The 13,334-nt window shown below is 36.3% G+C and overlaps 1 protein-coding gene across 7 annotated transcripts in view; it reads right to left on the reverse strand.

The window, feature by feature from the left end:
* Window positions 1-13,334, reverse strand: part of Pals1 (protein associated with LIN7 1, MAGUK family member) — an 80,008-nt gene that overhangs the window by 38,170 nt on the left and 28,504 nt on the right. For 2 of the 7 annotated variants that reach the window (XM_042691853.1, XM_042691852.1), the window contains exon 2: window positions 473-1,010. In XM_042691853.1, coding sequence (XP_042547787.1) covers window positions 473-839 — 367 coding nt within the window. In that variant the 5' untranslated portion in view covers window positions 840-1,010. Of the gene's footprint in view, window positions 1-472; window positions 1,011-8,800; window positions 8,893-10,365; window positions 10,379-13,334 lie in introns of those variants that run through there. The other 5 variants (XM_042691854.1, XM_042691856.1, XM_042691850.1 and 2 more) reach the window with 5 other exon arrangements.

Consider the following 13,334-nt stretch of genomic DNA (forward strand, 5'->3'; position numbering starts at 1 on the left):
ATCTTTTGGTATTTGTTGTAGTTGTAACATCTGAAGGCATTTAGCAGGCTTCGTTATCTCTAAACACCTTATCTGTAATTTCTTGAAACAGAAACATGCACATTTGAAAGGTAGAAAAGCAACTGTTTATCATATTGACAGTCATGAAAGAAAAAGCAATTTTAAGCTAAGAAAATCAGAAATTCAAAATCTGAAAATTGCTTTTAAGTATTGTGATATAAAAACTTTTTGAGTGATACAAAAGATGATTCTATAAACTTTAAATGTTTGCCTGATGTAAAACTTTTCATATCTAAAAAACCATGGAAGTCCATTTATTTGAGCCCTATACTTTTGCTGTGTGACTAAAAGTAAATAATGATGACTTTTACAAGAATCCAAGTTGCTATTACTTATATATTCACTCTAATACACATCTATAAGGCATACATGAACTAAAGCAAAACATTTTTATTCTGTAATTTTTACTTACCTAATATTTTCACAGCATAATGAGGACTTTCTAAGACAATTCCTTCTTCTGTGTCAAATATGGGGTTATCTATTCCAGTCTTTGGAGGAATTTGGGCTAGTTTCTTAAGTCTCATGGAAGAATTAAGGTCCAGTTCTTGCTTTTTCCCTTCTTCCTCTCGCCTACGTCTCATATCCTCCTGTTGTTGTCGAATACGCTCCAATTGTGCACTTCGTCGTACTGGCATCATCCTAGTGCCCAAATCTCCTGGGCAGTCAACAGCCATCTCTCGGTGCCTCTGATGTTCCTCTGGTGATGCAAGATCAACATTTTTTATTCCGTTGTCTGATTCCTCTGTAACATGCCCATTCATATGGAATGTTGTCATGATTATCTATAAAAACCTGTACCAATTTATATAGATCAATTTTTCCTATAAAGCCAATCCTCTTGATTCTGTAGTATAAAATCCATGTTACTTCAAAAAACAAAAAAATTTTAAAAAAGAAACTTCTCACATCACATAATAATGCTATGAAAAGGTATCCATGAAGGAAATCTAAGGGGAAAGATGGAAGGGAAAACAGTATAAGAATTACAATATAAAACCAGATTTTACATAGCCCTTTCCTACTCTCTATATAATACAGAAATTTAGTAGATATATGATTTTGCTCTATAGATTAAATGTATTTCTTGTATTTTACAAAGAATGCTGAGAAAATCAAGCCATTTCCCTTCCCCCCAATAACTCTCAAGAATTTTTTTTTTTGGCTTGGTTGTGGGGCTTGAACTCTGGGGTTGGGCACTGTCCCTGAGCTCTTCAGCTCAAGGCGAGGGCTCTACCACTTGAACCACAGCGCCACTTCTGGTTTTCTAGTAGTAATAATTGCAGAGGAGAGTCTCATGGACTTTCCTGCCCAGGCTGGCTTTGAACCATGATCCTCCTATCTTAGCCTCCTGAGTAGCTAGGATTACAGGCGTGAGCCACCAGCGCCCGACTAACTCTCAAGAATTTGAAGCATACCATTCACCTTTTTAAAAATGATGTTTTGGGCTGGGTGCTCATGCCTATAATCCTAGCTACTCTGGAGGCTGAGATCTGAGGATTGTGGTTCAAAGCCAGCCCAACCAGGAAAGTCCAAGAGACTCTTATCTCCAATTTACCACTAGAAAACTGGAAGTGGTGCTGTGACTCAAAGTGGTAGAGTGCTAGTCTTGAGCTGAAAACCTCAGGGACAGTGCCCAGGCCCTAAGTTCAAGCCCCACAACCAACAACAACAACAAAAACTGACACTGGAAAGTTTAGTAAAGTGAACAAGTAAAAAGTTTGGGGTGTTAATTCTGTAAAGGTGCTTCTTATATAAATAGTTGTTTAAATACCTGAAGTTGTCTCAGCTCTGTAATTTGTTAATTGCTAAACCAATTGATGACAGTCAATTTCTCATATATCAAGCTAACTTGGTGTGGTGGACAACTCAAAATACAGGAAATATTTGAAGGAAAAACTAATGCATTTTTAAGGGGAGTGTGAGATGGAGATGCCCAAAGTACAAGAAACTTTATAATTAGAAGCAAAGGTGCCTATAGATAAAACCTACAGAAAAAAAAAAAATCAGGAGAAAAGAAAACTTAATCTTCATTCTGTCTCTGCTATTCCCATTATCATTATGATTTAAAAAAAATTTCTGTCTCTGAACCTTAGATTCAATTAGACAAATTTTCAAAGGATTGTTTTGAACCTTAAATAAGATAATGTATATAGATTATAAAGTGAATACAGAGATATATTTATACTAATTATATGTATTAGTCTGATTCTCATCTTAAAAATCCTCTAAGATTGTTTAGACAAAGTATTTTATTAGATGGTACACTGGCTTTTCATCAAATCATTTCTTGAGCACAAACAGGCAGACTGTTTATGTGTGTAAACCCACACATAGTATCTAATTAGTCTTCTTCTGCTCAGTCTTTAAAAATATTTACAATAATAAATCTACTATCTCCTTGTGTTGAGAAGCGTTAAGTAGTTAGAGCATAATGCCAACTAAGCAAAATGCAGGTGTTTAGCCATATTACTAATGCCAATCAATCTTCCAAATAAACAGAAGACAAATCACTTAATAAACATAAAGACAGAATTAACAAGGAAAACTGTAAGACCACCAATCAAGACAACAGATACAAATAACAAGAGCCTATTAAATTTTTTCACAATAATTCTATTAATTTCAGTTTTTGGTTTTTGTTTTTGTCAGTCATAGGGCTTGAACTCTGGGCTTGGGTGCTATCTTCAGCCCTCAGTTCAAGGTGAGCGCTCTACCACTTGAGCCATAGCACCACTCCCTCACAGTAATTCTAATAAACTAGTCTCCCATCCAAATAGTAGCTTTACTTATAACCATGTGATCTACATAAGCACCTAACTTACTACTAGTTTGTCTTTTTTCATTAAAATGAGAGATATTAGACTTATCATTCTTTTTTTTTGGGGGGGGGGGTCCAGTTGTGGGGCCTGAACTCTGGGCCTGGGCGCTGTCCCTCAGCTCTTCAGCTCAAGGCTAGCGCTCTACCACTTGAGCCACAGCGCCACTTCCGGCTTTTTTCTTATGTGGTGCTGAGGAATCGAACTCAGGGCCTCATGCATTGCAAGGCAAGCACTCTACCACTGAGCCACCTTCCCAGCCCCTAGACTTATGATTCTTAAATTATATAAATATTGGCTATAAACAAATGCAAATTCAGCTTAATGTTTTCATTACAAGTAACCAGAAATTTGTGTAGGAGTTACTGTAATGCTAAGCTTAATTTTAAAATAACCTCGAAGTAAACATTTTAAGAAATTAATTCTCAACTTTTTTTTACAACAATTACTGGACATTAATCAAATTTAGTGAATAGTATATTTTTAACTTTTTTATTCTGTAAAAATTATTTGAAATTAAAATTACTGAAAAACTTTTAAGAAAAGATGCATATATTCACTACATTAAATCATGAGAGAAAATTATAGAGCATGCCAAAGAGACTGTATCAAGATTCTCATAACTGGACTATTATTACCATACTTGTTTATTTGGATTCAATCTTTCACTCTCAGAAAAATATTAGTAAACTAATATTAATCTATTTAAAATACAACTTTGGTTATCTCTCCTGGAGTGTTCATTCCTAGTGGAAAATGTGGCCAAGAAAATAAATGATAGTCTTCTCTAGTTGATTTCTTCTTACCAGATTCTAGAGATATAGGCCATGTCTTAATTTTTACAGTCTCAGTACTTAGCGTAATTAATGTCATATAAGGAAATGTACAAAAAAGTTTTTTTTAACTAAACTTGAATAGTAAAATGGTCAGAAAAGTGTTAGGAAATGCTAAAAAAAAAAACCCAAGGATATGTTTCTTTGTGCTACATTTCAACAAGCAACTAAAAAGAAGCCATAGATAGATCAGTTCTGTACAGGTTTAATCACATGATCAACAAGAAGTAATTGTATGAGAGAAATGGCACTTTCAGAAAAGAATAGAATGTAGTTAAGGTAAAGCTAGATGGGACAAAGGAAACACATCCTACACAAATAACCACAGAACTCAAAAAGCAAGCAGGAATCCAGACTCAGAAGAGTTGTAGCACTAAAGACCTTTACCTAGAAAGCAGTAAGAATTACAAAAGGATTCTATGCAGAGGATAATAGTCACATTTGATTTCATAGCAACATTATTTCCACAGAGGTATAGAGAAGTGGTTGCAGCCAGACCAGTTTACCATTTTGATAGCATTTGAAAGAAATGGGGTCCCTAAGCAAGAGAATAAAGAAAAATTGTGTTTAAGAAATATATAAGCTACAGAATCAGTGGAACTTGGTGTTTTATTTCATCTAGCAGGGCAAGTAGAAAAGATGTAAAAAAGGAGAAGGAAGTAGAGAAGGAAGCAGTAGTAAAGGTAACAGTAACAGATATCACTACAGCTAACATTTACTGAACACTTGTTTATGTGCCAGAAAATACAGTAGTTCTCCCTTTATTTAGTTTTGCTTTCTGCAGTTTCATTTTGTGTTTTTTGTTACCCGTGGCCTGAAAGTATTAAAGGGAAAATTCCAGAAATAATGCAAAAGCTTTAAATAGAATGTCATTATGAACAGTGATGAAATCATGTGCCATCTTGTTCCATTCTGCCAAGAATGTAAATCTTCTATTGAGCACATCCACACTGTAGATATAATACTTTCCCATTAGTCATTAGTCTATTTACATAGAGGAAAAGCCAACATATACATAATTTGATACAATCCTTGGCTTCAGGCATGTAGAGAACTGTAGAATGTAACTCCTGAGGACAAGCAGGGACTACTGTGTTGCAAGTACTTCACAGTGTTCACTCATTTAAATCCTTCCGACAATTTTTAAAGTAGGTCCTAATATGCTCATTTCATAAACGAGGAATGAGGGGGGGGCTTACTCATAGAGATGGGAAGGCAGGGATGGTAGGGGGAAAACAAAGTATGAGGCAACAATGCTTGATAAGAAATGTATTCATTACTCATGTAATTGTAACCCCTCTGTATGGTATTTTCACAATAAAAAACTTATTTAAAAAAAAAACAACAAATGAGAATTGATATAGGTCTTGAAGACAAGATAGAACAAAAAATGAGGGCCAATCAAATCAAAGTCTACAAGATAAAAGAAGTTAACTAAAATAGGAGAATAGTGGAAGCTATGAGTAAGAAAGTATATTGGGTTCATCTTATGAAAAGTCAAATGCCAATCCTTAATTCTGAAGAAGCAAGAGATTATCATAGGTTTAGAAAGGAAGACTGATTTATACATAAAATTTAAATGAATATTTACCCTTGCTATGGTTAATGAAAGAAGATCCTTGCCCGTTATTCTATCCAGTAAAATTTATTTCCAACAGGGATTTAGAAATCAATGTGTTCAAAATTAAAACTCCCATTTTCCTATAATTTTATCTGCTCATATTCTTTGATTTTCTTCCATTTCCAATTCTAATTAATGCCACTGTATCTTTGTAGATATTCAAGATGGAGTATTTCTTAGGAAAACAGCCTCTGCATTCATACTGCTTAGGATCTAGACTTTGCCTACTCTCTTACCCAGTCTTAGCTCAGATATATTCATGTGGAATCTTACAATTTTACACTCTTGGTTAAGACATATTACAACTATCTTTGACATTCTGCTTTGACATCAGTCTAGAAGCTCATTGCTGACCCACCTTTGAATCCATGTTACTGCCAAGTAAACAGTGGGCTTGAAAATATGATCCCAGGCAGTATGATCCCAAACCTGTCACTCTTTTTTTTTTTTTTTTTGGGTCCGGTCGTGGGGCCTGAACTCTGGGCCTGGGTGCTGTCCCTCAGCTCTTCAGCTCAAGGCTAGCGCTCTACCACTTGAGCCACAGTGCCACTTCCAGCTTTTTTCTTTTTGCTTATGTGGTGCTGGGGAATCGAACCCAGGGCCTCAGGCATGCAAGGCAAGCGCTCTACCACTGAGCCACCTTCCCAGCCCAACCAACCCTGTCACTCTTAATCATTGCTCTTGTTTGGGTCACTAGGTAAATAACAGTATTATTAACCATGCTGGTAAATACAGGAAGAGAATCAGACAGAAGGAAAGACTAATGAAAAGGAATACTAAGTTTCAGACACATTAATTTCAAGGTGACTGCAGATAAAACAGGTAAATAATCTAGTTGGCATCTTGGATATCTCTATAATACCTGATACCTAGAGCAAGGGATAAATGTTTATTTAACTAAGCAAATCATTCCTCTGTTCAGAGCCTCTGATGGTTTTCAACACCACCTAAAGAATAAAGTCCAGGGGCTGGAAATGTGGCTCAGTGGTAGAGTTCTTGCCTAGTATGCATGAAGCCCTGAGTTTGATTTCTCAGTACCACATAAACAGAAAAAGCTGGAAGTAGCACTGTGGCTCAAGTGGTAGAGTGCTAGCTTTGAGCAAAGGAAGCTTAGGGTCAGTGCCCAGGCCCTAAGTTCAAGCCCCAGGACTGACAAAAAAAGGAAGAAAAAAGAAAGAAGAAGAAGGAAGTGAATTCACCACAAGGTGAATTCAAGCTTTCTGTGTCTTCTACTATTCTTTTGCATTAGTCATTTAATGTAGCTCCTTATTTTTGGCTATTCTTCATCTTTCTCCTTCTTGCCTAAAACAAATCTATGAACTATACTCCCTTTCACCTTCTGTTTTCAAGATCTACCTCAAGGAGCTAGGTATGGTGGCCCACAGAATACAAGCTACTCAGAAGGCAAAAATAGGAGGACTGCAATTTGAGATCAATCTGGACAAAAAAAAGTTAGCCGAAACCTCTGTCTCAAACAATAAACTGGATGTAGTGGTATATGGTTATAGTCTCAGCTATGAGTAAGGTAGAGTAAGGTAGAAAGATTGAAGTCTGTGGTTGGCCTGGGTAAAAACCAGATATCCAGCTGGGCACTGTGGCTCATGCCTGTAATCCTAACTACACAGGAGGCTGAGATTGAGGGTCATGGTTCAAAGCCAGCCCAGGCAGGAAAAGTCTGAGACTCTTTTCTCCAACAAACCACCAGAAAACTGGAAGTGGAGCTGTGGCTCAAAGTGGTAGGGTGCTAGCCTTGAGCAAAAAGAGCTCAGAGATAGCATCCAGGCCCCAAGTACAAGCCCCAAAACTGACAAAAACCAAACAAACAAAAAAATGATAAAAATAACTAAAGCAAATAGGTCTGGGTATGCTGGCTCAAGTGGCATAGCACCTGCCACTTAAGCAAGCTGAAGGTTCTGAGGTCAAAATCCAGTTCTTTCCCCCCTAAAAAATCCCCTACCTTAAGCTATAACTCCTCCAACACTTCCTAAGTTTTTCCAACCAAGTCAATGTGGTTAAATAAAAAACTTGCCACAGAACAATCCAAAAGACTAACACAAATTAATACAAAACGGTTATAAATGATTCTAAAGTTCTTCCAAAATAAAAAATATATACTATGCTTTATCTTATAGCTTAACATTAAGATTATTATGATATTTAAGCGGGCAGTCCATGAACAGTTTAGCTCACAAATGTAGTCAGCACAAAAAGAAAATGTTGAAACAAGGATACCAGGTTGACCCTTTGTAACACTGAGATGTATAAGACACTATGTTGAAAATGAACTTTTCAACTTGGGAGGGGGAGGGAGGAGTTGGGAAGGTGGGGAGGGAAGAGATGATAGGGGAAAAACAAAGGAGGGGGTAACAATGCTTGATAGGAAATGTATTCATTACTTTACTCATGTAACTGTAACCCCTCTGTACAGTATCTTTACAATAATATATACATATATAAAGAAAAAATAAGAGAAAAAAAATCCCAGTCCAAAATAACAGTACTCTTTTTCTTTTAACATTTTATTATTAAAAAAATCTTTAAGTAGTTGTACAAAGACATTCCCATTCTACAAAACAGTATATGAATATACAAGGTGTCTTGACAACATTGTCTCCCATGGCTCCTAAAAAAAAGTCCTTTGACTTTTCAGTTCAGAAGCTGGTAAATAACTGAAGTAGAGAATTACCTCTTTATATGTAAATAATACTATCTTATGAAGATAATAAGAGTTTACAAGTTACTGGCTTAATTCATCTCTTACCAGTCTTTCAAATAAACTAGAAAGAAAGCCTCAAGGGCCTACATTTTAAACTCATAACAGAATGCCTGTTCCCACCTGCTGTAGAAAACATAAATAATAAAAACAAAAACAATTCTTTACATAGTTCACACAGCAAGAACATACATTGTTAGGAGGCCGGCCAAAGCTGTTTCAATGCTAACTACACACAAATGGAGGAGAAAGAGGTTTGCTTGCATGAATTGGTTATGGTGCTAACTGCAAACAAATGGAGGAGAAAGGGTTTTGCTTGCATGAATTGCTTATGGGAGATGGAAGTAAAAAGAAGCTAATAAGCTTAGAGAATGGGGAAACTGAAATAACCTAACAGGTAAAAGCACATGAAAACTCAGTACCAAGAATAAGAATCATTGGGAAACAAGACAGGTTGGCTGAAAACAATTTCCTATATAATCAGAATCCTCATTTTTAGGCAGAGGGATATAGAAAAGATGTACTTCATATGTATAAACATGTTCACAATATATTAATGTCAGAATTCTCATTTTTTTCAATTCATCTTTCCTCCTCTTTTCCAGTATATAATGCCCTTTGACCAGCAGCTGGGAAGACTCATTAAGTGATCAGCATTCCTTGGACATTCTAAGAGGCTGAACTATTTGTTTCCATAGAAACAGCTTTGTCAGCTAACACAGGATTCAGGCCAAGAATAGTGAAAAGAACGTACATTATGCAAACTGGAAAAACCTTGTCTACTATCTTTAGTTTCTCTTCTCCCCTACCCCCCACAAAAATTAGGCTAACTTTGTTACTCTGAAAAATAGAAAAATAAGACAATTAATCAAGTATAAAAGTCTACAGTGCTTTTGAGGGAGATGAGAAGTAAAGAAAGGTTAAATATGATATCCAATACTTCTTTTGCAAACACCTACCATTTCTTAGTACACAGGTAAAAACGCCCCCCCCCACTCTAATCTCCCACAGACATCAAGTAAAATCAATGCTGCTGTTTACTAGTGCAGTACTAAATGTCAAATGGTTGTCACACTGAAAATTATCTAGCAATTTCTCAAAAGGATAAAATATTCCAGCAATTCTACTAAAAGGAATAAAACAAGAGAAATGATCATCTACGTACACACACTCACACTCACACACACACACACACACACACACCTATACAAAAATGTCCATAGCAGCATTATTTATAACCAAAGAATAGTGTCCATAATAAATAGATAACTAAAAAGGTATATAACCAATACATGAATTATTTAGTTAAAAAATTACATTCTAAAATAGAGATGAACTGTGAAAACAGAAGATAAAGAAGCCAGTCATAGAAGACCATACATTCTATGGCCTCACTTATGAAATGTACAGAATAGGCATATCTAGAGACAGAAAATATGTTAGTGGTTTCTTACAGCTGGGGATATGTGGGTGGGCAGGAACATTATGACAAAAGTGTATAAGTTCCTTTAGGGAATAATGTAATGTACATATGATGGTTCTATATAATTCTGCATATAGTAAAACCACTGAGTTATACACATCAAATGGATGAACTGAATGACACATATACGTTAATTATACCTTAATAAGCGTTTAAAACACACACACACACACACACACACACACACACAGAAAATTCAAATCTTAAAAGACCCACCTTAAGACTCCTAGATCCAATAAACACCTTCAATAATATACCAGTATACAAAAACTTAACATACAAAAGTCAGTAGCTTTTGCACACATAGTGCACAATCACTGGAATGAAGAGTTTATAGTGTAGGAGAAAATTTTGCCAGCTATACACCTAACAAGGGATTAATAACCAGAATATACAAAGAGCTCAAAAAACTAACCTCCCAAAGAATCAACAACCTAACTGATAAATGGGCAAATGAACAGAAAATTCTCAGAAGTAAAAGTAGCCAATAACTACATGAAATGTCCAATATCCATAAAGGATATTCATAAAGGAAATTCAAATCAAGTAACACTGAAATTCCATCTCACTCCAGCCAGAATGGCCAACATCCAGAACACAAACAATAATGAATTCAGGTGAGGATTCAGGGGGGGAAAAAGGCACTTTTACTGTTCATGTGAATGTAAACTAATACAATCACTAAATTAGTATGAAGGTTCCTCAAAAAACTAAAAATAGAAGTACCATACAATTCAGCAATACTACTCTTAGGCATATATTTGAAAGAATTTAAGTTGGGATACAATTGAGTCCCTTGTATAACTGTGTTTACTGCAGCACTGTTTACAATAGACAAATTATGCAAACAACCCAGATGTCCTACAACACATGAATGGGGTCAAGAAAATTGTTACATATACATATTAAGAGTATTCTGCTATAAAGAAGAATGAAATAATGCCATCTGCAGGGGACTAGAGACTGTGATATGTTAAGTGAAGTAAGCCAGGTTCAAAAGGACAATGGTCACATGTTTTTTCCTCAAACATATATAAAACCCACACAGGACCATAATACTATATATAGCAAGGAGGAAGAGGAAAAGAAAGAACATGTTTGCAATTGTAGAACTGCTGAGGGGGGAAACACTGAAAAGGAAAAGAGAATGTTAGAGGGTGAACAATAATCAAATATACCATGCATCTGTGAATTAAGACAGGAAAATTTAGAAAGCTGTTGAAAAAAATTGGGAAGTAGGGATGGGGAAAGTGAGAGTAAACAAGAAATACTGAATATGCCTGTATGAAATACCGTGGTGAAATTCCTTTGAACAATCAGGATACACACACCAAAAAAAGAAAAAAAAGAACACAAAACAGAATCTATGTTTCAGTGACTGAGGAGGTAAAGGATAATGAATATATAGGCAAAGCACTTTAGGCGTCATGTATGAAAATGGAACAATGAAGCTGCTGAAGGGAGGAGGTTTGAAAGAGAATTGAGTTGAGTGAGTCTGATCAATATACACTGTTTGGTATGTAAGTATATCAAAATTAAACCATTTTGTAGAACTGATAAAATAAATTAATGGGTACTGGTTATTTATGCTTACGACTATAATCTTAGCTACTCAGGTAGCTGAAATCTGAGGATCATGGTTCAAATACAGCCCAGGCAGAAAAGTCCAAGAGACTCTTATCTCCAACTAACTAGCAGAAAGCTAGCTGTAAGTGGAGCTTTGACTCAAATGGTAGAGAACCAGAGCTCAAGGTTCTGAGTTCAAGCCCCAGGGATAACAACAACAAAACAAGAAGTATTACTAAAAACACCAACTCTCACCAATATTGGTAAAAATGTCAAGTGGTAGGGACCACTTATCAGTCTCTTAAAAATTTAAACCTACACTTAAAGCCAGGCACCGGTGGCTCACGCCTGTAATCCTAGCTACTCAGGAGGCTGAGATCTGAGGATCATGGTTCAAAAGTCATCCGGGGCAGGAAAGTTCGTGAGACTCTTATCTCCAATTAACCACCAGAAAACAGAAATGGTGCTGTGGCTCATGTAGTAGAGCTTGCCTTGAGCTGAAGAGCTCAGGGACAGTGCCTAGGACCAGAGTTCAAGTCCCATGACAGACCAAATTAATTAATTAATTAATTAAAACTACACTTAAACATATGACCCAGTAATTCCACGAGAAATAATTATCTCCAATTAAGCATCAAAAAAGCCAGAAGTAGAACTGTGGCTCAAGTGGTTCAAGTGGTAAGGGTGCTAGCCTGAGTTCAAGCCCCAGTACCAGTTATTAGAGCTAAACTCTAATAACTGAAGATTTCAAAGAGCACTTAATGGTAATATATTATAAATTAAAATGATTTCTTCCTTCATTGACAAAGAAAAGGTAAGATTCTTGACAATCATTTGGGTATCAATAAGGCAACATCATTATCATGGAAGATATATCTCTCTTAGATGTAAACTCCCAGAGATTTAACAATTATTCTAGATTTAACAATTATTCTATTCTTGGAAAAAATTATATATAAAACACGTCTGCAATTGAGAAGTTAGTTTACAAACTCTTACTTTCATCCTGCTATTTCAAGCCATTCAATTGCAGTGAGATAAAATTTAATATAGTATAGACAAAATACCTGGGAATATGCTGTTGTATAAATAATCTGCTATATAATTCAGCTATACTGTGAACCAATTATTTACCAAATTTTATCAGATTTATTTCCAGAAGTGGAGTTGTGGCTCAAGTGGTAGATTACCACTTGCAGTGGAATAAGTCAAGTGACAGCTTAAGGCCCTTTATTCAAAAAGAATAATCCAGATTCACTGCCAAACTGGATATCCACATGAAGAGCAAAAATGAACCTTTATCTCACACTACATAAAAAAATCAATGTAAATGAATTAAAGACATAAACTGAAACCTAACACTATTAGAAAACATAGGGGAAAAACTATAGATTATTCTGGGCAATAGATGTTTTGGATGTAACCCTAAAAGCACAGCAAAAGTAGATGAATGAGATTACATCAAACTAAAGAAGCACAACACTCCAAACAATGTTTGGAGACAATCTCTCAAGACTGAGAGAAAATATTTGCAATCCACACATTAAAAAAGTGTTAATGTCCAATATATACAAGAAGCTTAACTAAATAGCAAAGAAGAAAAGCAGACTAAAGAACTAAAAAAACAAGGCATTAGCCGGGCGCTCGTGGCTCATGCCTGTAATCCTAGCTACTCAGGAGGCTGAGACCTGAAGATTATGGTTCAAAGCCAGCCTGGGCAGGAAAGGCTGTGAAACTCCTTTTTTTTTTTTGTCAGTCCTGGGGCTTGAACTCTGGGCTTGGGTGCTATCCCTCAGCTCTTCAGCTCAAGGCAAGCACTCTACCACGTAAGCCACAGCGCCACTTCCCATTTTCTAATGCTATTGGAGATAAGAGTCTCACAGACTTTCCAGCCCCAGCTGGCTTTGAACTGTGATCCTCGGTCTCAGCTTCCTGAGTAGCTAGGATTACAGGCATAAGCCACCGGCACCTGGCACCTGGCCTGTGAAACTCTTATTTCCAATAAACTACCAGAAAACGGGAAGTGGCGCTGTAGTTCTAAGTGGTTACAGTACTAGCCTTGAGCTGAAGAGCTGAGGGACAGCATTCAGGCCCAGAGTTCAAGTCCCATGACCAGAAAAAAAGAAAAGAACAGAAAAGAAAAACAAAACAAACCCAAGGCATCAGTGCCTCACACCTATAATCCTAGCTACTCAGGCCTGAAGCCAACACAGACAAATCTGAGAGAATTATCTCCAAT

Source organism: Dipodomys spectabilis, unplaced genomic scaffold (genome assembly GCF_019054845.1).
Source record: "Dipodomys spectabilis isolate Male_0828 unplaced genomic scaffold, ASM1905484v1 ptg000146l, whole genome shotgun sequence".
Classification (NCBI taxonomy): Eukaryota; Metazoa; Chordata; class Mammalia; order Rodentia; family Heteromyidae; genus Dipodomys; species Dipodomys spectabilis.